Source organism: Varanus komodoensis, unplaced genomic scaffold (assembly GCF_004798865.1).
Source record: "Varanus komodoensis strain SLA01 unplaced genomic scaffold, ASM479886v1 scaffold25, whole genome shotgun sequence".
Taxonomy (NCBI): domain Eukaryota; kingdom Metazoa; phylum Chordata; class Lepidosauria; order Squamata; family Varanidae; genus Varanus; species Varanus komodoensis.
In genome coordinates, this window is record NW_025335661.1 from 414,190 (window position 1) to 440,990 (window position 26,801).

Genomic DNA, 26,801 nt, shown 5'->3' on the forward strand with positions numbered 1-26,801 from the left:
GCAACTAGTTTACGTCAGAGATTTATTCTAATAATATGGGACTTAGCAGAGATTGGTTCTCTGCCTCTAGATCGCCTAACAGCGACTTAATTAATAAGACAGATCATTAGTTGCTTGCACAGCAATTGCTACTGTGACCAAATAGCTCCTGAAAGCCGCTCTTTCGAATGACAGCTCTTTCCGTACGGAAGGTGGAGTTCACGGGTGTGGCGATACCGCTGTGGTGACTGGTCTGGCTTCGCCATCTTGCTGTACGGCTGGAGAGGGGGGTGGAGAGAGGAGGGGGAGAGGCAGGGCCGCTCGCGCGGCCTCCAGAGATGGTGATCTGTTGCGCGGCGCTGAATTGCTCCAACCGGCAGGGCAAAGCTCCCCGGGGTCGAGCGGCCGTCTCCTTCCACAGGTAACCAGGGGGAAGGGAAGAACCGCTCGCACCTGGTAGGCGAACCGAGTCTTGCCCATCTCTTCTTCTTCTACTTGGTATAATACGGCTTCTCGCACCTTCTCCGCCGGGCAGACGGACGCGTAGCCTTCCGTTTCCCCACCTCCCTCTGACAGGCTGATGCGCCACAAAACGACATGGGCTGCCCCTCCTCACGTACCTGACACACTCGCTTCTGGCCACTTGTACTTCCCCACTTGCCTTCTCTCTGTCTTTCCCTAGCTGACTGAACGGAGCGAGCATCCCGTGGACAAAAGGGACCCCCGCCCCAAATAAGACCCTTTTGTCCCCCAGCTCGTCATTCATGTTCCTCATGTCGCCAAACCAGATTTTAATTTTAAAGGAGAGGTGCCAGGGCTGCAATTTCCCTGAAAGTCACGCCTTCTTGTTTGGCAGCTCGCCCTGGTTTCTCTAGGAGGAAAAGGCAAGGCACTCTGTACATGCTCTGAACATGCGGTGATACACTCTTCCCCACTTTCCTCACTCCACCCCAGACGACTAATGGCTGAAGCCGAGTTCAGAAAACAGGTTCTTAGGCTATGTCCTGGCTTAAAACTAAACTCTGTTTTCAGATGTGTGTTTGTGATTGCAGCATTCCTGTTATTCCTTAAGCTGCTGTCTTGTCGAAGTTCTGGAAATAGGATATATACACTTCCTGGAGAAAACAACTCACGTGTATACGGATTTGGTGGAGCAGTGACTTTCATAGGGAGATGCCTACTGGATGTTGCTTTTCCTGTTGAATTCAATAAGGAGGCGTGTAGCTGAAAAACTAGCTATATTGCTGTGAAAGATGTGGCATCCTTGCCAATCTTTGCAATAGATAGCGTCTCTTCTGGAACTTCTGACAGGTAGAACAAAGGGGCCTTTGTGCTTGCAATCCTTGAAATAGGGTAATCTCAAGGATAAATAAGGATTATCTTGTATAACATGCATACATACATGTCTCCCTTCTTTATATGCACACAATATTTCTTTGCCTACCTATTAGGGCCAATTGTTACTTTATATTTAACTCTTGGAGTTAGCAAGAAATGTTATGACTTATTTGAGTTCATTCTTAAAGTCACAAACCTCTGGCTGTTGCAGGAAAATAATGAGATAACACTGTGCTCTTTTAAGACAAACAAGATATGTTTTCTGTGTATATTCTAACACTTTTCTGGTAGCATGCAAGGAAACTCAGCCATTTTGAGGGTTGCTTCAGGGTATGAAGTTTATAAAGTTTTTGATATTGCTCCTAAACTTAATTTTTGGCAACCATGAATAATGAATCTATGTGGAAACATTCCATGAAACAGTTATTCCATACACATGTAGTTAGAAAGTGAAAACATCCAAATTGTAAAAATATGTAGACCACATTGAGAAAATAAGTGTTGTATTTTACAGTATCTAGAAACTGCTTTGCGAGGTCTATTTAATCTGCATTCTGCTTCCAACAACAACTAGCCAGAAATCTCTGGAAGCTCCCAAGTAAGATATGAAGGTGATGTCCATGCCTTGTTTGTCCCAAGCATTTGGAACTCAAAAGTTAATTCCCTCTGAAGGTAGAGGTTCCATTTAGCTCCTGTGGGTATCAATGACTTTGATAGACCTGTTCTCCCATGAATTATTTTTTTTCCAAGAATTATAGTTTGTTTCTGTGTACCTCTCTCTTTCTCGCTATATATATGTGCATATATATCAGTAAGGAAGCTATTAACTTTAAACAATCAGATTTGGGGACATTAATCAGTTCAAGGGTAGCAGAAACTGATAGGTGAATTAATTTTGTTGATAGGACCAAACCTTGAGTCAGTAAGAATGTTGAGTTGGGAAAACTAATATTCCAAACTGAGAGTACTCTCTGTCTGTTTCTTATATATAATTTTGTCCATATAGCACTTTTTGTTTTTGTGTACTTTTTAAATAACATACCCCCCTGTTCCATCTGTGAAACGGAGTTAGCTGGGGCATGCTGGGAGTTGTAGGCCTTTTTCTGTCTCAGCTTGCATAGGATTGTGCCATGAAAGTCTACATTATGTATTTTATTTGCATAGGACTGATGGCCATCCAAAGCAGGGATGGGCAACTTCCAGATGGTTTGGCCTACAGTTCCTATTGACTTTAACCAGCCCAAGCAATGGTGATGTGCCATGAGAGGTAAAGGCCAAAACATTTGGAGGGCTACAAATTGCCCATCCCTGAATCCTAGAGAACATGCTCCCTTCAAAACAGAGATTCAGTTAAGCCATCAGACAACACCAACTCATGGTTTGCACTTATCATAAATTAAAACCCAAAGAATGATTTGAGTTTCCCAATGTCCAGGGAAATCATGGGTTAGAGATGTTTTCCTGTTTGCATTTCCCTCTGGTCAGCATTTCTATGATGGTAGGATTTCCAGAGGATAGAACTATGTTCATAACTATATCTGTATTAGACAAAATGCCAAAATGTAATTTGCTGGCTGACAGCAAATCATATTTCCAAAATCATACCAGACTATAACAGTGTAACCCTATATATGCTTACCTAGGAATAAGACCCACTGAACATAGGATTTACTTCTGACTCAACATAAGATTGTACTATCACACCAAATAATAATTAAGGAGAATTATATCTAAATTGAGAGAAATAAATATTTTGTAACATCTGCTTGGTCTTGATCTAGACAGCAGTTTCCGTTAAAGCTAAAGTGGTACTGAACTGGAAATTGAAGAAAAATGGAAAGCTGAAACCTAACATAAGCATTTGCACTTCAGATAGTCTGTTTGCCTGGGGCACTACAAGGGTCATGCTAGTTCCCAATAATCAGCCTTTGAAATAGACATGGTCCCCATCTGGCTTGCTGATGTCACATGTATTGAATCAATAAATCTGATAGTCAAATACTCTTTATCTGGAAGTACCTTTGTGTTGGTTCAGAAATTTCTGAATGTTTTATATGATGCCTGGTATCTTCTGTTTCCAGTTTGACAGAGTCTTTCACAAAACATATTAATGGATTAGAGTGTCTCATTTATTGTGGACAGTTTGCCTATATAGTGGAAGAAACAGTGTTTTCCCATTCATTATATTTATTTTAACCCTATAATCCTGATTGCATCTAGGGCTTAGCAATACCCATAGTTAGAGTTGAACAAGGTCTGAACTGTGAGTCTGCAGATCTACCAACAGCACATGGCAGAACTGCAAATTCACTCCTTCCTGAACCAAGCAACACACTCCTTTTAATTTGGTTTTTCCTCAGGGTAAATGCGACTGGCCTTGGCTGTGTTGCATCCCCACCTTGTGCTTATTTCTAGTTTCCTGCATATAATATGTCATATAACATGCAAACTTATATATGAGAGAATAGCTGAGATGTGTAAGAAGAGAACTCTGAAAGAGTGTCTGTTGCCGTTCACACTACATTGAGAAGGAGAATAAAGAGTGCTTTGCGTATCAGCTCAGGAGAAGAGCTGTTGAAGCTACATAATGGGAGATGGAGGTTCTTTAAGATCGCAGGTGATGGCAGGAGCAACATACAACTCTCAAGCCTTCCCTCTGTAGGTCAAGAATAGACAGACTGTTTGACTAGTATACTGAAACTGGAGCACAGATGATTGCTAAGGAGACTATAGGTTGTATCCAATGTAGTTCTTACTGAGAATAGACTGAGAATTTATTTATATATTTATTTATTGGAATTTTATCTTGCCCCCTTAGCCAATAAGGTTCCCTGAGTGGGATAAAATTACACTTGGTTAACTTAAACCACAGTAATTTCAGTGGATCTACTATAAGTAAAACCAGTGCTAGATTTATCCTTATAGATAAATCCCTATAATTATGGTGCCCTTGCCATCTAAACTTCAGCAAGAATTTCCTAGAAATTACTTCATTGATGGTGCCCTTATTATGGAACTTCCCCTAGAGGGTGGCTAATCTGGCCATCTCTCTTTTATCCTACAGGTTGATCCTGTACAAGGTTAGGTGACTTGGAAACTTTGGAAAGTAATGACATCAAGTATATCTAATTCTACATTGGATTTCAGCCTTAAAATAACTTTTGGCTCCTAAAATTTTGAATTGATTTGAATCTGCTGGTTGAATTGCAAAGAATGGTAGCAAGGGACTATATTTTAACCTTTTTATTGATGTTGTAGGACAATATATTTTCATTATAAGTGATTGTACCAGCTTTTATGGTAGCCAAAAGCATCCTTGTAAAATTTGATCTAGAAAATATTATGAATGCTGCATATTTCTGGATTATTATTATAATTACTATTGTATTACTTTTATATCTAGCCTTTCTTCCTTTTGCAAGGAACTCAAGATGGCTTACAAGGTTCTCTTCTCCATTTTAACCTTACAGCAAGAACCCTGTGAGGTAGGTTAGGCTGAGAGTTCTTGACTGGTCCAAGTAACCCAGTGAACTTCATGGCCAGCTGGGGACTAGAACTCAGATCTCCTAAGTCCTGGGCTAACACTCTTAACTACTGCACCACACTTGCTTTCCCTTATAAGTAGGGAATATTCTACCAGACTCTTGTGTTTTAAAACATTCAAGTTTTTTAAGCTTCTCCATGATTTGTTAAAAAAAGGATATGTAGTAATCCTTTTTCCTTTTACACTGTGTTGAAGGTTTCCATTAAAAGACTCAAAGCGACTGATCCAGTGGTTAAAAGCAGTTCAGAGGGACAACTGGACTCCCACCAAGTATTCCTTTCTCTGCAGTGAGCACTTCACTAAAGACAGCTTTTCAAAACGTCTGGAAGATCAACACCGACTCCTCAAACCCACAGCTGTGCCAACTATATTCCAGCTTTCAGATAAAAGGACAGATTGCAGGAATCATGTCAAAAGGAAGAGAAAAATAGTCAGCCAGACTCTTCAAAGAGATGGCAATCAATCAAAGGAAGGAAGTGGCGAGGTAGTTGAGAGAATCTTATCTGACCAAGACTTGATAGTGGAAGGGACTAAAGAAATGGAGCAAGTGACTCTTCAAGCTGAAATTGGGTCAATGTCTGAGCAGGGAGAAACTTTCCAGGTCCAACTTGAAGGCTCCCTCAGAAGGATGTTGACAGATAACCTAGTCACAAAAGTAGCTCCGAATAAGCCAGAAAAGCATTCTCTAGAGGATTGTTCTGAAACAGTTATCCATCCTGGGAGCTTGAAAATGGATAAAAGTGGTGTCTCTGAGGATGACTTCACACCTCCTGTGTCTGGTGCATGCAAATTTATTGGTTCCCTTCACTCTTACAGCTTCTTCTCCAAGCATACTAGAGAGAGGTCATCTTTTCCAAAAGAGCAACTAGAAAGGAAAAGGTTGAAGAGAAACATGGAACCAAGCTGTAGTATCAATACTGTGGAGCAGGACACTAGTTTAACAGAAACCACCTCTAGTTCTTCTCTTACTGTTATCCCTCAGAAACCTTCCCAAAGCATGTCTGCATCCCCTGCAGATCTTACCCCTAAACCAGCAGCGGAAGCTGTTGTGGGTCAGAAGGGAGAGACTGATGCCAACCCCATGTCAATCAATGAGGTCATCATGTCTGCTTCAGGAGCCTGCAAGCTTATTGACTCCCTCCATTCCTACTGCTTTTCCTCTAGGCAAAGCAAAAGTCAAGTGTGCTGCTTGAGGGAGCAAGTGGAAAAGAAGAATGGAGAGCTCAAGCAGTTGAAGCAAAAGATCAGCCGCTCTGACAGCCAAGTTAGGAAGCTGAAGGAGAAACTAGATGAACTGAAGCGGATCAGTTTTCCTTTCCTGAGCAATCTGCTATCCCAGGACTGTGGTCAGTATCTTCTGCACTTTCACACCTGAAGTGAATTCATGTAATAAGCAGCTATCTAGTTAAATATAATATATTGTTCCCAAGCACCTTTTCAAAGTAGCTTACCTGTTACTTTCTTGTTTGCATGACATTGTTGGGCATTTAGTCCTAGGTGGTATAAAATGAAAAGATCTTGCAAACTCATATTTAATGTAACCTGGTACCTGCAGGCAACCCCATCTGAGGATGCAAGGTCTGGTGCAACAGTGCCCACTGGTACTGTCTGTCACCATGAAAAGTAAAACAAACCCAGTCTCCTCAGTTCCCAAGTACTCTCAGTCCCTTGGAAATGACTGGCCAATTATCCCACTAGGGTCCTTTGTGTTGGGTATCTGTGTAGTCCATTTGTGTCCTTAGGGGTGCACAGTTAGATTCAACATGCAGCTTGCAATCTGCAAGTTGAAACACCAGAGCATGACCCATAAGTGTGGTGTGCCTCTTGCGAGCCTCCCTATCTTTTACTTCAAAGCATACAGTCTGGGTTTTGGTGAAAACAGTAAAAGAATTCAAGAAAGGGTACAGAATGGGAAAATGTTGGTCCATTTCTGAGTATGTTGCAATAAGTGGCATAAGGAGGCAAATCAGTTTCAGTGCACAAAGCGATAAGTAGTTCAGAGTAACAAGAACAAATGAAAGGGAAAAATACCATCTCGCTTGCACTGCCCTATGCTAAGGCTACCTGGCTCTTTGAAGTTTTCTTGGTGTGCCTGCATCAAATGCTTCCTCCTCTGGTTGGAAAGGTGCTACACCCAGGTGTGTCTTCTAGATTTAGGTAATCTCTCCACATGCCTGCTTTAAACTGCTTTACTCCCTGTCTGGTCCTGCTATCAGTGCTGGAAAAGAAAGACCATCATCCTCCTTTCATACTGGAGTACATGTCCGTTGGTTCCTTCATCCTTGCCTGAATGAAGATTTCTAAGACTCCTTTGGGTTTCTGTCTGCTGACTATCCAGTAATAGCTGATTCCTAGCTCTGAGATGGATGCTGGAAGGTTCTTACTTTCAGGCACCTGGGCAATTTACTACTGAATAAATTAGCTATGTGCAGGTCACCTGCATTGCAGTACTAGGTCATCTGCACTGCAATGCCAAGTTTAGGTGGCCTGGGCTTTTAAGTAGGTTCCTGCTGATGCTTGCAAAAGGGAGGTTTCTGTATGCTGTGGCTCCGTGATATTCCCTCTATTATTCCCTTATTGAAATATTTCTTCTTTTTCTGACTCTCCCCGCCCCCCATGCATGCACAGACTCCATACACCAGTGCTGTAAAATTTGGAGAAAGGGGGAGTTTGTCCCCCATAGGGCAGCAGATCAATGTGATGGGGGTAGCTTATTTCCCTTATTGCCTGTAGATAAGCTATAAATATCTCAACTTTCTTTATCTAGTTGTCTGATGATGATGTTTTCCATAACTATTCTGTTCAATTTCTCTTCTTGGTGTATGAAATGTGATGTGGAGATATTCACCATGTCCAAATACAGGTTAGTCACCCCTTGAAGTCCAGCTGGAGTGTTATATGTGTACTCCAAATAGAATGCATTGTGAAACTTGTTCCTGAAGCTCTAGAAAGTTGGCTGTGTCTTGGAAGCAACCTGTACAACGACAGTGCATATTCAATAGTGTAAATGTTACTAAGACCTGAGAAACAAGGTGATTAGGCCTGAGTGTATCTGTGTGCACACAAATGCTCAGAGCACTGAGGCGAAGGGGCAGAATTTGCCTTCTTCTCATATTGAGGTCATCTGTGTCTGGGGTTTGCACTAGATTTACTCGGAACAGCTCTTCTTGACCATTATAGGACAAATGAAAGAAATGGTAAGGGTGGGCCCAAAAATCTCTCCTTACTTCAGATTGTGAAGACCCCTAAGGTAAGACCTGTGCATAGGCTTTGCCCCAGCTTCATTTGCATCTCTGGTTATGACTCGTTCGCTTGCTTCCAAAGAAATGGAAGCCATTTAATGTTAAGGTCAAAAGAGGGAGTGGCATGTTGTGCTTAACATCCCTGGCCAGATCACAAAGAAGAAATTTAGAATTCATATTAACAATACATTGACCACTAAAGGGTTATAAACTGTGGTAACAGCCGTTATGATTTACATAGGATTTGAATAGTTGTCTATAATAAAACTTGACCTTGTGTGCTGCACAGAAGAACAGAGTACATATTTCTGCTTGTGAATTATGACTTATGTTTATGTTGTCTCACAAAAAAAGAATGAAACAGTAGGCACTGTTGTGTGTCAGATACATAGATTTCACTTTGTTAGATAAATATTGTCATCTGATTTGAGATTAGATGTTGAGCTTGTTCTGGATACAATGATGCACTCCCTGATTTTTTTCACAAAAAAACTGGCGCAAAATGTTATGGTCAGATTGTTGGATAGTGTAGAAACTTTACTTTGATTTTGTATGATCTGCCTGTTAATTTCAAGGCTTACTTGAAGGTGTTACTTCCTACATTTTAACCAATAAATATCTTGGGACCTATCATCTTCTGTATGTGCACCGTTTTAGTGCTCTGATCAGTGTCAGGGCGCTTCTGCTGTTGCTGACTGAAGCACAGTGGGTGTCTAGTAGAGAGTGGGTCCTTTTGCTTGTGGTGGCAGTTTTATGGAATATCTCTCTTAGGGGGTCCGCCAGGCTCCCACACTTTTTCCCTTTAGGCACTAGATTTTAAGCTGCCTGTTCAAGGTGGCCTTTGGGTTAAATTTATCTGATTTTTGCAGCAGATTTGTTTTGATTTTTTGTTCTGTTGCTCTGTTAGCATTAGTTAATGCCTTATTTCTCATGTATCTTAATTGTACTTTTTGCTTTAATTGGTTTGTCTATTGCTTTCTTGTGAGTTCGTTTGTTTCAGTTTTTCAGCAAAGTGTGAAAATTTTTAAATGTTGATGCATCACTTGAGGAAATGTAACTAATAGGGTGGGAAACTAGTAAAGTCTGCATATATGTATTTTTTTCAACATAAAATGGGGTTTGGAAAGATATCAGTTACTGATAACAATTTATTTCTGAGGCACATATTTATTTGTATATGTCAAGACCTCTCCACTCCTCATAGTCCAGGGGCAAATCTGTGTTTCTTAGTATTTCTGGCTCTTCCCCCTTTGGCTTTGGCCCTGCTCCTCACTGGATATAGCCCACAAGAGGTTCTCCAAAATGCAAATGCATAATACAAGGGAGGAGGGGAATGAGACAGAAGAAAGAGAGGCTGAGAAAGCCAGTGGAGAGAAACAATGGGTGATGTGTATTTGTGTGAATAGAAGAAATGGGTTCAGTTCTCTTTCTCTTGAAACATGCAAATTGTGGTATTGCTGTTTTGAGTTAATTTTATTTCGCGCGCGCGCGCGCGCGTGTGTGTGTTTGAAGTATTTCCATAATCTTCAATTAGCATAGTGTTCTCACATTTCTTAGCTGCCTAGAGAGCCTTGGCTATTGGGCACTATAAAAATGGAATGAATGACTGAATGAATTTGGCCCTGAGTTTCAACACCCTTCTATTACTAACCGAGCATATAATATGCTTTCAAGTAGTATTTTGCTAGGAGACTATACTAACTTTTTAAATGTTCAGGTTTACAAATTTGACTTTTATATTTTCTTCCTTGGATTCCAGGGTTTATAATTTTGCAGATATTAAACTTCCTCAGCCCATGAGAGGGTAGTAGGAGCTAAAAGAATTATGAGTCACGATAACATTATGTGCTGCAGTTGTATGTCAATTCTGTACAACTACTTAAGCAAAACTACAAGTCCCAGAAAGCACTTGGATAACCTCTTGTACAGAGCACCAAGGTTGTTTCCTGTCTTGCCTGACTAGATTGTTGTACAGTGTTTCCTGGAGATGAGGGGGAGATTAGTGACCTAGAGTGAACAAGTGAAAATTAATTTGCAGGATATGGCCACCATTGAATCAGGTATAGTCATAAATTATTATTATTTTTCTTAAAGTACTGAAAGTATTCTGAAAGCAGAAACCTGGGCTGCACCTGAGCTCCTTTTTTGTGTTTAGTTAATTAAACTGTGGAGATCGTGTTTTTGAGCTTTTTGGGGAATGTGACAGATACACTTGGTATCTTTCATTACTGTTCAGCCTGGCGCTGTTTGCTCCTGTTTTGCTCCAAGTACTGTATCCAGAATGTGAAGACTCAGCATTGTGCATTCTTTTCCTTGTTCTCCTCACCGAGAGTAGAAGGTGACAAGTGAAGAGAAAGATCCCATGTGCTTCTTATTTAGTTCTTGACTTCTGCTTGTGGTGTGGAAGATTTGGCTGATGTGATGACTCAGCAGCTCCAAACCTCAGCGGACTTCTCCCAGTTGTAGATGTTAAAGAGCATGGGGGATAATATGCAACCCTGCAGAACTCCATGGCAAAGTTGCCATGACACAGAGCCACAATCCGGGCAGCTCTCTCCTCTGTCCCTGGCTTCTCAGTGTAACTCCAGAAGTGACTTATCCAGATGATGTGATTATTCATTCTAACTAGAGGTCTGTACTCTGTTGTCCTGTTCCAACTACTCCTTTTTGTTTCCTCCTCCCACCCTGTTATTAGTTCCCTGTTTCTACTTACTATTGAATTATGGTGCCAGTTGCTCCCTTATTATATTTCGCCCCCAATTGTTCATAGGTGGGTGTAGTTTTGGCTTCAGCTCCACAAAGTGGGGAAGTCTTCAATCAGTATTTGTATAAATTATGATTTTAGATAACAGAGCTAACAAAAGAAAAGCAAATTATTTGGGTTTGTCTTATACACTCAATGAAGTTGATTTTGAATTTCCTGGAAGTTAATTTGGATTGCTGCTATATGACTTGATCCACTAGGTGGTAGCATGAAAACAATTTTCAGCCCCTCTTCATTTGCAACTTGGCTGTTTTATATTCCTTTTCTTATAAACTGTTGGCTACTAGTCCACGAGAGCTTATGGCATAGCTATGTTAGTGCTTCAGGTACCAAATAAATAAAAATAAATAAAGGCTCTTTTTTCTGAATTACATGTGTTCTCTTGAGTAAAGAGAGCAAACCTCAATGACAGAATTTACTAATTATTACATGGAAATTATATTTTACCATAGTAGTAGCACATGTTGACACTTAAGAAGATACAAAGAAAAGAGATTTCCTTGATCTACTCTGATGAAGAGGCATTTTAAGAATAGTTAGTTTGTAATACTAGCCGTTGATCCATGATGCTTTTATCTGTGGAAAATAGATAACTTGAAAATACTGTTTTCATAAACATGACAAAGAATGGACTTGAATAACAAAAATACAGTAGAATGTAAACATAGTAAATGGCACACCATTAGTATATAAACCCAACCATTTCCATAACAAAAAATAAATTCTATTTGTATTTTATGATATACTAGCCAATATCTTTTGAAAAACCTCATATCAAATACAAAATATTTTAACTCAGTTTTTCCAATTTACTATAAAACATGCTTCCCCACCTTTTCCACATAGCTACTACAAATAAACTGTCAGTAAAATAAATAAATGCAGTTGTTGATTGTGTAAGTTACCCTGTGCTGTTGCTCTTGGGCCTAATGATAGTCAATAGCATAGATCAAATATGATTATAAAATTAATTGTATCAATGGGCAACTCTTGTCATCTAAATTGAAGGATTTCTATATCATGCATGTATTTTGAGCCATTTGAGTTATTTAGTTTCTGTATTTTCTGCAGTGTTACTAACATCACTAATACAACATCTGATTATTTTCTGAGTCATGCAAGGTAAAGCTGCCAATTGAAAGTAAATATGGATTGCCATTTTCCTTCAGGAAAAAGACTACCCAGAATGTTTTATTTTAAAATTGATTTCCTTCATGGTTTCTAAATTCAGAATTTTCATATCCTAGCTATATTTATTTATTTATACTCAACATTTGCTATGTTGCCAACACCTTAACCAGTGACTCTATTAAAGTATATAGCTATAGTTGCTCTAACATGTTATAAGTCTGTAGCTTTGTTGGTGAAAATTTAAGAGTCCTCTTAATAGACAAAAATATTCTACTTTTGCCTTGCCAGCATCTTAATAGAATTTGGATCATACTCAGAGAACATCAGATTCTGCCAGGATTTAGAAAACATTCAAGAATGATGGTAATCAGGTGTTCATACTAGAGTTGGGTTGAACTCTTTTGGAATCTGTCCTTCCAGAATCCACTGACTTCCTCTCATGTTCTGCAAGGTCCTGCAAGACAAGCTGAGCCATGAGGAGGTCCATGAACACTCATGGACCCTCAGTTGCACAACCAACAGCTTTCCCATCCACCATTCCTGGCAGCCAAATTTCTTCCTTGTTCACTGCTGCTGCCCCCAGCGGCACACAGGGAAAGGGACACAGCAAGCAGCTGTGCTCCCAGTGGCTAACCCTCTTCCCACTTTCTGTTGCCAGCAGCAGTGAAGGCTACAAAAGAATGGTGCAGGTTTTCCAGCATATGGGAATTAATTCCTGGTGAGTGCCTTGTAGACCTGGGCATGCTTGCCAGGAACTCAAATTCTGGGCTGCTGTGAAGCAGACAGCACTCCAGGAAGCCGAAACCAAGGAATCTGGTAGATTTTCATACATAGCTTCATTATGTTAGTCTTTCATATTGGCAATGATCCATTGAACTGTGTGCTGTACATGAGCTGCTTTGAGTTTGCAGCAATAGCCTATAAATATTCCATTCATTGTTGTCTAACCTGGATGCTTAGAGTGATTCATAGATTAAACAACTTGACCGAAGGGCAAACAATGGATTAACTTTGTGAACTTGTGGTGAGGGCTTACACAACTTAAACTAAAAGAAGGCCATTGAGAAACATGGGGAAGGTTTCAGCAGGGTGCTTCAGTGTACATTGAATGGCCTAGTTTGCACATAACCCATGTATTATCTAACCTTGGTTTGTCTGGCAGAAGCTTGAATAGAGGTTTGTTTTATCATTTCCTGTGTTTTTTCCTTCCCTCCTCCAGCTGCTCCTTCTTAGCATTCCAAATGCCTTTGTGGTATGTAGTACTGGCATGTAGAGCAGCTGTAGGTTTTTTTTTTAAACCGTTCTTGCCCATTGTCTCTGTAGCCTTGTAACCCACATAGCAACAATTCAGGGTTGAAACAATCCAACAATAATCCATGAGTTCTCTTTTTTGGTTGTTTGTGGTTAACTATGGTTTGTTAGTGCAGCTGTGGTTGCACATCAGAACAACACAGAATTTGACAAGCCATGGGTTAAGTAACCATGGATTAGCATTACATATGAACAAGGTCATAGTGTCAAACAGTGGTTTTCTACTTAGACGTGCAACATGATCTAGCCCCTTGAGTAGAAGGCGCATGTAGCATACTTTATTAGGTCTCAACGTTTATAGTTTTCTTTGGTTCCACTGGCCAATTTCTCCCCTAACTGAGAAGAAGTTTCTGCAATCTAAATTTACCTACCAGCAAGTTAAATATATCATCTCCAGTGTGTAGCAATAGAAAACAGTGGTTCTCTCTGACTGTAACAGCATTTTTTCATATTGGAAGATGATTATCAAGACTGTCTTTAATTTCTCTTGACTAAATGTACCCAGTTCTTTTTCATATGGCATACTTCATTGTCTTTATTCTTTCTGAACAGAGTTGGATCTTTCACAGTTTGAATGCCCATATTAAAAGACACAGGTGTACTTCAGCCTTTGGTGGCTAGTTACAGTTAAGAACATAGGAAGATGTCTTATAATTAGTGAGACGCTTTGTCCATCTATTTCAGAACTGTCAATACTGGCAGCAGCTTTCCTCAGTTTCACATAGGAGTTTTTCCAATTCTACTTGGGGATGGAAAGAATCAAACCTGAAACCTTCTGCATGCCAAGGAAGTGACCTGCTCTTCCTTTCCAACCCTAATAAAAATATTTAGTACTTGGGATCGTTTCCAAACAAAGTCATAGGGGATGGTTACTGGACTCTGAGGAATTTTGAAGCCAGCATATAGTACTTACTTATTTTCCACTGGTAGTGATGATGAGCTCAAATACTCTTCCTACCCAAGCTGCTCAGCATCTGCTCTACGTAGACATTCCACCTAATCTACAGGAGGTAGCCAGCTGGCTAGTAGCCACTGATAACCTCCTCCCTCATGAATCTGTCCAATCCCCTTTTAAAGCCTTCCAATTTGGTGGCCATCACCACTTCTTCTGCCAGTGAATTCCACAGTTTAACTGTATGTTGTGTTTAACTTACTTTTGTCTGTCCTAAACCTTCCACCAGTAAGCTTCATGGAATTGGCCCCATGTTTGATTGTTATGGGAGAAGGAGAAAAATGTCTCCCTCTCCAGTTTCTCCATACCATGCATTATTTTAAACAACTCTGTCATATCTCTCCATACCCTTTTTCTAAGCTAAATAGTCCCAGCTGCTGTGGCTGCTACTCATTGGAGTTTCTTCAATCCTCTGATCATTTTTGTTGTCTTTCTCTGTACGTTTTCCAACTCAATAATGTCCTTTTCAGGTAAGACAACCAGTACTGAACACAATATGTGAGGTCGTACTAAATATTTGTATAAGAAAAGTTCTCGGCAGTTGTATTTTCTGTTCCATTTCTAATTATTCCTAGCGTGGACTTTACCTTTTTCACAGCAGCTGCACAGTGAGTGGGCTGACATTTTCATCAAGCAGTCCGGTACTACTCCAAGATCCCTTTTTTGTTCGGTCAGGTTTAACCCTGTTTGCAGTACTGTTTTACCAACTAAAACTGCTTTCCTCTGTGTCTGTTATTCCTGTTTTGAGAATCAGCAGTACAAACAGCAGAGGTTTAAAAAATAGATTGAGGAAAAAGGCTATGAGGAAGAGGTCAAACACACCCTTCCCCAATACCAATACCAGTTTGGTTCTCAGTGGTTTAAAAGCCCATGTACACTGGACTTCCCCTGTCTGCAGTACAGGGATTCTATTCTGTTTGTTTACATTTCTAAATCGTCTCATTCCCAAGCTAGTATATGAACAAATACAAATAGAAAACTTACATATAGAAACACACACAGATACACACACACACACACACACACACACACACACACACACACACACTCTTGTGTGTGACCTATATATGGTGGCTAATTATAAAGTTGAACTAAAGCACTAAATTGCAAATTGTCAGAACACCCAGTGCTGTTACTGGCAAGTATAGCCACCAAATGCTAACACAGAATAGTTTAACATAAGGCCCAAACATAATGTGGTAAAATCTAATTTTAGTTGTAAAGAAACTTGATGCCATTTGATATTCTCAGTCTCTCTCTTTCTGTAGAAACCCCGCAGTTGAACCCTGTGATTGAGCCTCTCTCCTGGATGCTGGGCACATGGCTGTCGGACCCACCAGGGGATGGTACCTTCCCTACAATGAAGCCCTTTCAATACCTCGAAGAAGTGCACATCTCTCATGTGGGGCAGCCCATGCTGAATTTCTCGTGAGTTTCCTTATTTCGGAGCTCTTTTTGAGATGGGTATGCCTTAAAATAGTCTATGTAATTTATCAGATGAGACTCTGAATTGTCTAAATTGTGTCACTGCCTGCTTATTTAGGTATCAGCAAGATACAAAGTAAAAATTCAATTAAAACTTAAAAGTAATAAAGACAGTACAATAGAGTATCAAACATGTTTCAGAAACAAATCTCCTAATCTAAGTGTCTTTTTCAGAAGCTGCCAGAAAGCCATAAAACACTGCCACATAGACCATGACTAATGTAGTTGTCTTTATTAGTAATGTAGTTAGTTCTGAGTATTCGAAGGCCTCCCAGCTAAATCTTGACCTCCAATGCCAATGAGTAATTCTAGTGCAGGATGCTGAAACTTGGCTGCCCAGGTAGTTCACGTAAGTAAATAGACAAATCAGTTTTTTCCGCTGCTCCTCATTTCTTCCAATCTGGATGCTCCTAGCCTGTCCATACTGTGGAAGGAGAAAAGTAAGACAGATGGTGGTAGTGGTAGCCACACTGCTATCTGTGTAGTCACAAAGGAGGCAGTTATCTAGGGGACAAAAACATAGAAAGAAACCTAGAAAACCTATGCATTCTTGCTAAGAGACAGGGTTTTAGCCATTTAGTAGGCTAGCTGGACAAGAAAGAGAGAAAGAAAAAGGCCTTCTTACAAGCTAAGTGGCCGTTCTTCCACCATTTTGTTTTATTGCCTACATGGAATTCTGGTCAACTATGGCTGCCAAGAATTCCATGTTGAATTCTTGGTCAATTAAATACAAAACTGTCATAGCAATAGATGTAAGTTGGATTTGGATGTAGCAGCATAGAAGAGCTGACATCATCTGTGGTGTGTGTTGGGGGAGAGAGCTAATTGTGGGTGAAATTTTACAGGAATTTTGCCCAGCCTCTTTCTGTTGATTATGAATGAAATTGAGCGCTTCCTGGTAGCCTGGGGAAAGGATTTTTTTTCAGAGGCAAGCAAGAATGAACATGATCAAATGTATGATACTGTCCTTTAAGCCTTTCAAATAATTTGTGGAATATTAATAGTTTTCCAGTTCTTTTAAAATTTGGTAGATGTGGAGACATCTATATGCAAACAGGAAAGGAAATATAATACTGTTTTATGTTTTGGTTTGATGGTCATGGGAAATTTTTGGAATGTTGTACAGTGGATTATAAAGTAAAACTTTAGAGAGGGTTGGAAGGGTATTCATATGATACTGCTTTATACGTTATTATCTGAGTTATGTATGCAACTCTTTTCTCAAAGCTGGTTTTGGGATTCGGGGTTTTGTTTTTGTTTTGTTTTTGGGGTTTTGGGGTTTTTTTGGCTAATAACTGTCTGTTACAAAAACTAATTTGTAGCCTTTAAGAAGTGGCCAATGCTTTGGAATGGACTCTGCCACACGTCTAAGATACTTGTGCATCTCTTTCTGTTGAATTGCTCACCTGAAGTACAAATTTCATTAATAGGAAAATGCTTGACTCCCATCAAATATTTGGGACTTTCAGAGGTTACGAATACTGGAACTTCAGAACTTCCAGAGATCTGCTTTCTATCCACTCCTTCTATAAACTAGCTTGAAGGAAAAGATGGGCTTTAGATATTTTCCCCTATTTATTTATTTATTAAAACATTTCTATGCCGCCCCTTGCCAAGGCCTCGGGGCGGCTTACAACATCAAATACAAAATACATTAAAACAATAACAATTAAAATAACCACTCTTGCTTTGTACAGTTTGAAAGGAAGGCATTATAGGAAATTACGCTTTCCAGTGCTTTGCTTTTTCTACTGCTTTGTACTACATAGCCTGGCAAAGAAAGAGTTCTGGAAAATTCCAAAGCTAGCACAATTTAGGGGGCATTTTAGTCAGTCCTAATAAAGGGATTGCCCAGTTTTGAATTTTGATTTTGATTACTTTTGATGGTATTTGGAAATATATGTAAAATTAGCACATTCTACTAGTTTTATAGATTGAGAACTAGCTAAGATGGACAATAGAGATTTCAAGGAGGAAATTTCCAAAATGGGGAATTTTGTGTCCGGGAGGAAAAGTGCTGCCATATTACTCTGCTGTATTTGCTACAGCTTAGTATTTCTGTTAACCTTTTCTTATCAGATACCTTAGCAAAATATTCTGACAAGTATCTTATGGGATAGGCAAATATGCAATACTTAACTAAAAGAATGGTCCAAAGTTTCTGGGACAGAAAAGTATCTCCAAGTCTCTATATGTCTTCAGTCATCCATGGACCAATAATTTTCCTATAAATGCTTGCACTTCTTTGATGGGGCTTTGTGTTTAATACTAGCAGAGAAAAGGGTGGGAATCCTAATCATATTCCTCGTATGCAAATAATGCTGAAGTTGAGTGAATTCTAGTTTCTGTGGAAGATTTGTTTAGAGAAGTCTGGTGATGTTAGTTTCTTCATATCATGACAGATTCAATGCCTTCCATCCAGACACCAGGAAGCCAATGCACCGAGAATGTGGATTTATCCGCATCAAACCAGACACTAACAAGGTGGCCTTCGTCAGTGCTCAGAACACAGGTACTAGTCTAATTATATTGGCATACGATAAATACAAAAGCACTTGTTTTTAATCCTGGCTTCCCTGAGAGGAACAAGAGTGCTTTGTTTTCCCATCTGCTATAGACTAATAATATTTTGGGTGGGGTGGTAGTGCAATTGTGCAAACAGCATACAAGTGCATGCAATTTAAGAGAACTGTAATAACTTCTCTTCTTCATCCAGGTTTGGTAGAAGTGGAGGAGGGAGAGGTAAATGGACAGGAGCTTTCTATAGCTTCCCACTCTATAGCAAGGATCTCATTTGCCAAGAAACCCCATGTAGAACAAGTGAGTACACTTAAGTTTGGTCTATTTTATTGATAACTGTGAAAATTATGTACTCAGCATCCTATTGCCTATACAAAGAAGTATATTAGTATATCTCCAGGTTTTCATAAATCACTTTAGAAGGTCTTCTGGAACAGAGTAGTACAACTTATTTATAGGTAGCATTTAGCAAAAGAGGACAGATGCCCTTTTACCGCTATTTAAGATCCCATGTGATCATTCCTCAGAAATTCTTAAATTTTGCACCAGCTTCTCAGTTCTAAGCATTTGTGACTATTCAATGAAATGTCTCTGTACTATAAGTATGAATGCAGAAAGTACAATTCTTTGTTTCAAGAGCCATATGATTGGTTGTATGTCAAAACAGTGCCATAGAAATTCTTTTTGTTTTTTTAGTCCATGCACACAACAGATTATTTTCAAATGCTGTGGTTTTTTGTTTTGGTTTGTTTTTTTGGCAGTTTAATATTGGATATAACTGAGAGTTGGCTTGTAAAGAGTACTTGTCTTCTCCTCTCCTCCTCTCTCTTTTAAGCCAATCTAGAAAATAAGTTGGGGCCATTGTTTTTGTGCCAATATTAAATTAAAAGCTAGTTGTTCAGATGTCAATGTTAAAAGTGCATTCATATCTATGTTTAGACAAAAAAGTCCTACAATTCCCAGCATTCCTTAAGAATAGTGCATGCATCCTAAACATGCCTTTTTATGAATATGACTATTACATCCATAGATTGAAGGTAAACTACAGAAAGTCTTGTAAGGAATACTGAGATTATGTAGTGAAGTGCTTTAAATATTTGAAAATTACATAAATGTTATTGAATTGTTATTGTTCTACTTTAGGAAACCTTCATTCAGTTTATAGACCTTGAGTTAACATAACAGATTAACAGAAGAAATTGACATACACACAAGCACTACAAAGCAATACAATGTCAAAAATCACATATAAAGTCTTGTATGTATAAAGAAAGCAGATGAGGAATGTCACATCCATATTTCAAGAGAGGAATTAAAGGTGTAGCATGCTAGCTATGCACCCAGTTTCAACTAAAAGTTGAGAAGAGGCATCACCCTAGGAAGCACAGTCATACTGAGCTTGCATCTAGATTGTGGGAAAGAGGATAAGAATTCAAACAGGGTAGACTTGGCATCAGCATCATCAGTTTTATTTTCTATACCATGGATGGTTTAGGAAACCTGTTTGGGTTCCATGTCAGTTGGAACTCTCTCTCTCTCACTGTCAGAAGGAGTGAATGATGTTAGCCCTCTTCCACACATTTTTCTACTGAATATCTGTCCTTGATCTTTTTCAGGTCCTCTGCTGCTGTTTTTGATTTACTTTATGATGCAAATTTTAAAATGACACAGAGCCCACAGCAGCATGAAATATGTGAAATAACAGAGCTCATTTAAATTCTGTCAACATTTCCTTGTGCTTTAGAGTTACTCTGATGAAGACATGTTCTTATCAATGGAATGTATTTGCTCTGCTAAGCTAACAGGTAGAACAAAGATTGTCTGCTGAGACCTTGAGTATTGCTACCAGTAGGCAAATATTGATATTTTAAAGTCATCTGCTTTTAAAATATTATATGAATAATCTGAAGGAGGAAGCATGGATGCAAAAAAAAAAAAAAAGGAAGGAAGGTTGGTCGGTCGGTCGGTCGGTCTCATGGAGAGATGAATGCTAGTGAGAATGGTTACAAGGTCTTAGAAAGGTGGACTCCTACATGATTACTCATGTCTACAGGGGAGCATGTTTAGAGTCAAGCATCTCAAGAATTAAGGATGCATGAAAAATATTGAGGATGCTGATGGATATTATTTGTGACCTCACTTTCTGAAGTCTCCAAAGTCTACTAAAAATTTATAAGATTGCTTATGTGTACATCCACCTAAGATAGTATTAGAAAAAGTTATCATGAGGCCAGTAATTGTGATATCACAGTTCTTCACCAAGAAGAAAACTTACTCCGCTAGGACAATTATATGCTTGGATGTTATGCTGCTAGATTGATTTGGGGATATATATATATTTTTTGGAAACGTTTCTATGAAGGTTGATCCACTGAAGCCCACTTCCCACATTAATTACCTGTACAAAATGTCACTTTTGTGTAGGAAACAGTGTATACCATGTACATCATTGACTTACAAACACATGCCTGTCAACTGCTGTGTATGTTGTGAAAACACACTACTAAGTAGAGGCTTCCTGTCATGTGTACATGTAATAAAAGACATCTTGTAGTCATAGTTTTTTGACAGTGTAGACATGGACGTTCCAGCCTTTTCATGTGCATGGCATTGGGCTAGGAAACTTCTTGGACACAAAACAGATATTGCAGTCTTACAAAAAACTGGTACCAACTGCTTGAGCTTCTTAGTTGAAACTGGAGTTTGTGCGTGTCTGTGTGTGTCTTACCATGCCCGGCATGTGTAGAGAATTGGAGAGCCTGAGAAAGCAATAATACAAACGGACATTTCAGAACAAAAGCTTACTAAAACTTTTGTTTCGAGCAGAGGCAGAACTACCAGTAACAATGAGATAAACTTCAAAAGGAAGGGTGAATAGCATAAAGATGGGAAAGAGTGAGACCTTTTTCTTAGGCTAGAAACCTGATGTGGACTCCTCATTAGCAATTAAGGATGCTGCAGCCCCTTCAAAAAGAAAGAGCCAGTTCCTGTTTGAATATATGGAGCATGCAGCTTAGGGCCATCCCTTCTACCTTCAATTTATTAATTACCCCTTTGTGGAATGTTGATATTGCTAACTCATGTTGATTTGTTTTCTCATTTTCTAACACAATAGTAACATTTTATGTTGGTTAGAATGTCTTAATCCCTTTTTGCACAGTTTTTGCTGAAAATATTTTCATTCACTTATTCCTTTTATTCATGACTGTCAATTATATCATGCAAACTTAGTTTTTTATATTTTTGTACAATGGAGCTAATTTATCAGTACACTGAAGCCCTGTTGTATAATTAGCCTGATGGTATGCCAGCAACAACTACAATTAAAAATACACCTGTGGTGTTCCTTTTTTGAATGGTGCCATAAAAATACAATATACCACCTACTTCATTATAAAGATATCAGAGTATGGCAATGTAAGAAGGAGTTTGTAAAAGTGGCTCCTCAAGATGCAGATGAGTGGTAGGAAACACAACATTGCTTCATGCTTGATGAGAAATATCCAAGTCAAAGGATGATAGCATTCTGAGTTGGAAAAGATAAAGAACACAGAACAGTATTCAGAACTAACCGTCCAACAGTGTTCATTAGGTTGCATCAGTTGGAATAACCACTAGGGCCATGAAAAACTAGCACCTCCTGGAACAAGCCCAGGAAGCCCAGAAACTAACGAAAACAATATTTTCTAGAATGGGACAATCCTGCAGAACTCCCTTCTGTTAACTTTGCTGATTTGTTTCATGCAAGAAATGCTATTTTTGGCTAATTTCCAGCTGCTGTAGGAAGCATTAGCTTCCCATTGCACCAGCAGTCATTTTTGTTAACTCAAGGACAGCTTTATATACTGGCCATAAAGTGAGACTGCTCTGAACCCGAATGCTGGCCTGGCAGTCTTGGACAATAGCAAGAAGTATAATTTGAGTAGCCAAGACCCATTTTGCTTTCAGAGCACTATGGATATTGTTCTATAATATTGCCCCTGTTTACACATTTTTATGATATACCATGCAATATAAATCCATGCTCAGGTATGATATACTTCCATTAAGGGTGAGTGTGTTAAAGTCCACCCACCCACCCTAAACCCCACAACAAAGGCAGAGTCGCATTTTCAGAGTTTGCCTTCAGAATTTGTTACTTGTAAAGCATGATACATACCAGTGTGTGAAAGGGTTATTGTTATAAATATGATCCTGATAAATCATAGAGGCAGAGTTGTGCTTAATTTATACCCTAATCTGTCCCAAAGGCTTACACAAATACTTTTTGAAATTACATTTTTAAAATCTTGTTCTTGCTGAGTGCAAAAAGAATTAATTCCCAGCATCTACAAGCATTTGTACAGCCACAGGCCAGCTGACAGTAACAAGGCATTCTTATGGGTGAGCAGCAGGAGGAAGCTTTTGGTCTTTGAACCAGTGACTGTGGATGGGTTGATCTTGCTGTTTCTGGGAAGAAAGAATTTAAGGCAAAAGGGCAAAAGAGACTGAACTTTTTGTTGAAAGATGCGGAAGGGCCTCACCATAGGCCAGTGCCAATATACACTAGCTCGTTGTGTGGCCATGAGCTGTCTGGTGCAAAAGCCTGTGTGTCCAAAGCGCCTGAATCCTAAGCCGTTCTCTCCACCTTCTGCTTTGAGAGAGATTAGTTTGTCTTGTATTATGAAATTGTGATTATCTTGTATGCTCTTATTTGGTTTAAATATGCCTTAACAAATTAGAAGCAGGAGTAGCTTTCAGAGGAGGCGCAATGCCCAGTACAGAGGCCACAGCTATTTATCAGTCAGTGTATTTATTTTCTTTTACTGTTTGGCATATGTGAGTTATTTTCCATTTTGAATTCTGTAGCAAAGTTGAGTCATGTCTGCTTTGAAGTGTGTCTTCAGGCTCTTCTGGTGTAGGCTAGCTCTTCATGAAGCAGGCTTCTGGCAGGGCCAGCCCTCCTTTTAGGCAAGGGAAAGCCTTTCCTTAGGCAGCAGCTTAAGGCAAGTGACAATGGTACAGTGTGCTTGCAGTAACACTATTGCTCATGTCCCACCAAGTTCTTCCATACCACTTATCTCAGATCAGTTGTCTTGTCTTTCTCTGTGTCCCTTCCCCACTCTCCCCTTCCCCCACCCACCGGTGCTGGGGCACGACTTAATGAAGTTTACCTTCTGTCTGGTCAATTCAAGTTACGCATTTCTGATTATTGACACAGACATGAAACCCACCATGATGCACAGCATAGACTGCATTTCAGTACAGAAAATTCATCTGCAAGCTTCCTAGTCAAAGCTCAGGTTTACATTTATGCAGGGCAGCAAAAATCTGCAGTAAAATTCACTACATATCTGTCTCATGAAACTAATCCAACCACCTTCAAAGGGGGTTACTAAGGATTGCAGTATGAAGAGGAAATACATATATGGGAGCTCAGATTTTTCAAATATGTTTACACACACTTGCACACATGCATAGGCCATATTTTTATGTAAGGCACAGGTTCCATGTAAAGCCTTGGAGTGCTGAGAGAGAAGTTGGATTAGCAGGAAAACATACAATGTCTAAAGTGGGGGCAGGATGTATTGCCTCCTGTGATTATTTCTTTGGCAGTCCTCCAGCAACAACAGTTTCCTAGGAAAGAAAGAGATGAGGGGGTCTTGGGGGGAGGCGGTTATGGTAAAGCAAGGGGCTTGTAAAATTGTGGTCCTTTTTCTGCAGTGTTAGGGGCAAGTGCAAGGCATGAAGAAGCTTGGGAACAAAGCAGTGCCCTGATGGAGGTTGTTTTTGTTTTGGACTGGAATGGTTTGGGTGGCATGCAGTGTTCTCTTAACCCAGGGTAGTTGTGGAGGAGACGGACATGGTCTGTGCTTCTGAGTTTAAAAATTGGATGAATGCAGTATATGCTTGTGTGTGGGTGGTGGAAATGACTGTGGAATGTGTGAGAGAAAGAGTCTGGGAAGTATGGTGATTATGCATGAGAGAAACCAGGGAAAGCAACATTGCTTGCTCAGCTTCTGGCTAAAAAAAAAAGGGGGGGGGCTTGGGCCAGCCCTAGATTCTGGTATACAAGAACTTCTAACCCCTGCCCCCCATTTTTAGTGGTTTAGCTTTTGCTGATTTTTTAGATATATTACTTGTCACTTCACGGTAACAAGCTATATTTTGGGAAAAAGTTAGATTTGAACAAGCTTTAAGTCTTTTGTCGGCAGTTTTGCTAAGATTGCCAAGTTGCTTCCAAGTACTGAGGAAATAGTTAGGTTTATTCAGGCACTTTCCTCGTGGATTTTCCCTGCTGTTGTTTTGATTCTTGAATTATGTAAGGATCAAAAAATTAACCATGTATTTTCTATTTTTCCTCTTAGATTACTAGAAAATTCAGACTCAATTCCGATGGAAAATTAGAACAGACTGTCTCCATGGCAACCACTACACAGCCAATGACTCAGCACCTTCACATTACCTACAAGAAACTGACTCCTTAAAACAAAGAGCTGTTTCACCACAGAAGCATGGATGAGAATGGAAGCAGCTGGGAAGCGGGACATAGTGACTTTGCATGCCTGACAGAAGTGGCAGTCCCTGAAGGAGTTTCTTCTGACATTTCTGTAATGTTAGACCTAAAACAACCACCCTCCCAACTCTGATTAAAATGTCTTTATTTTTAAGGGTATGTGTCTGAATAGTATTATGTAGTATTAGGAATGATTATGTAGTCGCTCATTAACAGTGCAATCTTAATGTTTCTGCCCCTGATGCGCGTTAAGCCCTCAAACACAAAAAGCTATGAGCATCCAGTGCAGAGAGGGAGGAGTGGCAGAGGCAAGCTCCACCTTCCTGCACATCCCACTCTGCATTTTAGCTAGACATCTGTCTTCTGTTATCTGGCAAAGTACTTTGGAGGGGTAGGGAAGGAGGCTTGAACACCATTAAGATACATTGAAGTCCTAGTCCCTTCCACACCTCAACCACCAGAATGCACCCTATTCCTTCTTCAAGATGGCTTTCCGAGCTTTAAAGAGGCAGGCAGCATGATTCTTTCTGCACTAATGCTATCTAATTTGCACTAGATTTTTTAATATATAGTAAAGTCTGGTCAATCACATATCCTTTGTCTCCTATTAATACCCTGTCTGTATCACTTAGCAATGATTCTTACAAAGGCAAATTCATGCCAGAAAGCAGGTTGAGTTGCATTGCAGCTGGTCACATGGTGTGTGTTTGTGATTGCCTTAAATGCAAATCTTGCTCACCCACCTACTGCAGAACTTCCATAATTGGGCAGGTAGTAGCATGGTAAATGTGGAAGGAACTTCAAGCAGGGCACAGCCATATGATCACACAGTATGTCCACCTGCGCTGCGGATCAGCTCTAACCTACACTTCTACTCCTGATTACTTAAATTCACCTCACCCCAACCCTGGTCAGTTTGTGAGGTAGCTTTCTTAATTGAGAGAAAAACTTTTATGAATGAATGCCAGCAGAACTGGGAAATTTCCAAGTAGAAAAAACTATTTAGTGTTGTTAATCCAGTTAATCTTCTGTAACCATCAAGAGGAACAGCAGACAATTGAATGCTTTTAACAATTTTCATACTATTAAAAACAGAAGTGAAAATGTGATAATATAAGGGCAGCTTACAGTATTATGAGCATGAGCTTTCCCGGCACAAGTGCAGCTTTCATACACAAGGACAATTCTACTGTACAGCACTCACTGTACAAGGCCATTAGAAAGATGGGTGTTTTCATATCCTCCTCTCAAGTAGCATGTAACAAAACTGGAGAGTAGATACATATAAACCTCACATCCATAATCCCCTGATGCATGAAGTGTCCATGTGCAGCAAGTGGATGGAGTGAGTTAAACCTATGGCAAATCCATCTGCATGCTTTGCCCAAGTGCCTACTTTCCTCCAGCGTTGTAGAGTAATTCCCATTTAATTGTTTAAGGGGTTAACATGTTTAAACTGTGGCCAACATTATTACCATATTCTTGCTTGGAAATGCCCTGGTGCATTTTATTTTAATGAGAAAGTTTGAAATTTAAATTACCCCTGCATTTTGAACTTCTTTAACGTTTAACCACATCCCTTAAAGTGCAAGATTAATTCATACATGGAAACTATTAACAATGACAAATGAGTACCGCTGATTCATTTAATGAACAGGATATGTGAGTATATTTCATTATGCCTACTTGAAAATCAAGGAAGCTTAATGGGAGTTAGCCGCTAGTGGGTGGAAAGAGGATGTCAAGAAGATAGATCATACTAAAACATTTAGAAATATTGCAGCCAAGAAAGGTTCATGTGAATGCAATAGTTACCCTGACATTTTCTTTCCTTGTCTGTAAAGCAGTTGTAGAACTACAGCCTTGAATCCACAGGGCTTAACTGGGGCAGGGAAACACTTTCAGCTGAAGGGATGAAATCAAGTCTGAAGATGCTTTTGGGGTTATATTTCAGTTGTTGGTGGGACCAAAAGTGAAAGGGCAAAAATACCCATTCTCCCAAATCAGATTGTTGCAATAAAGCACTTATTATCAGGGTC

The 26,801-nt window shown here is 39.6% G+C and overlaps 1 protein-coding gene across 4 annotated transcripts; it reads left to right on the top strand.

Moving 5' to 3' along the window:
• The first annotated feature begins 59 nt into the window (after positions 1–59).
• THAP4 (THAP domain containing 4) lies at positions 60–24,916 on the top strand. 4 transcript variants are annotated; one of them, XM_044433051.1, is made up of 6 exons: positions 60–400; positions 5,057–6,207; positions 15,530–15,689; positions 18,149–18,258; positions 18,463–18,566; positions 24,614–24,916. In XM_044433051.1, the coding sequence occupies exons 1-6, from the start codon at positions 318–320 to the stop codon at positions 24,731–24,733; spliced, it is 1,728 nt and encodes a 575-aa protein (XP_044288986.1). In that variant the 5' UTR covers positions 60–317; the 3' UTR covers positions 24,734–24,916. The 4 variants fall into 4 exon arrangements, with proteins under 4 accessions (XP_044288986.1, XP_044288987.1, XP_044288988.1 ...); XM_044433052.1 differs by having other exon boundaries at positions 69–400; positions 6,026–6,207; XM_044433053.1 differs by lacking the exon at positions 60–400 and having other exon boundaries at positions 4,835–5,345; positions 6,026–6,207.
• The last annotated feature ends 1,885 nt before the right edge of the window (positions 24,917–26,801 follow it).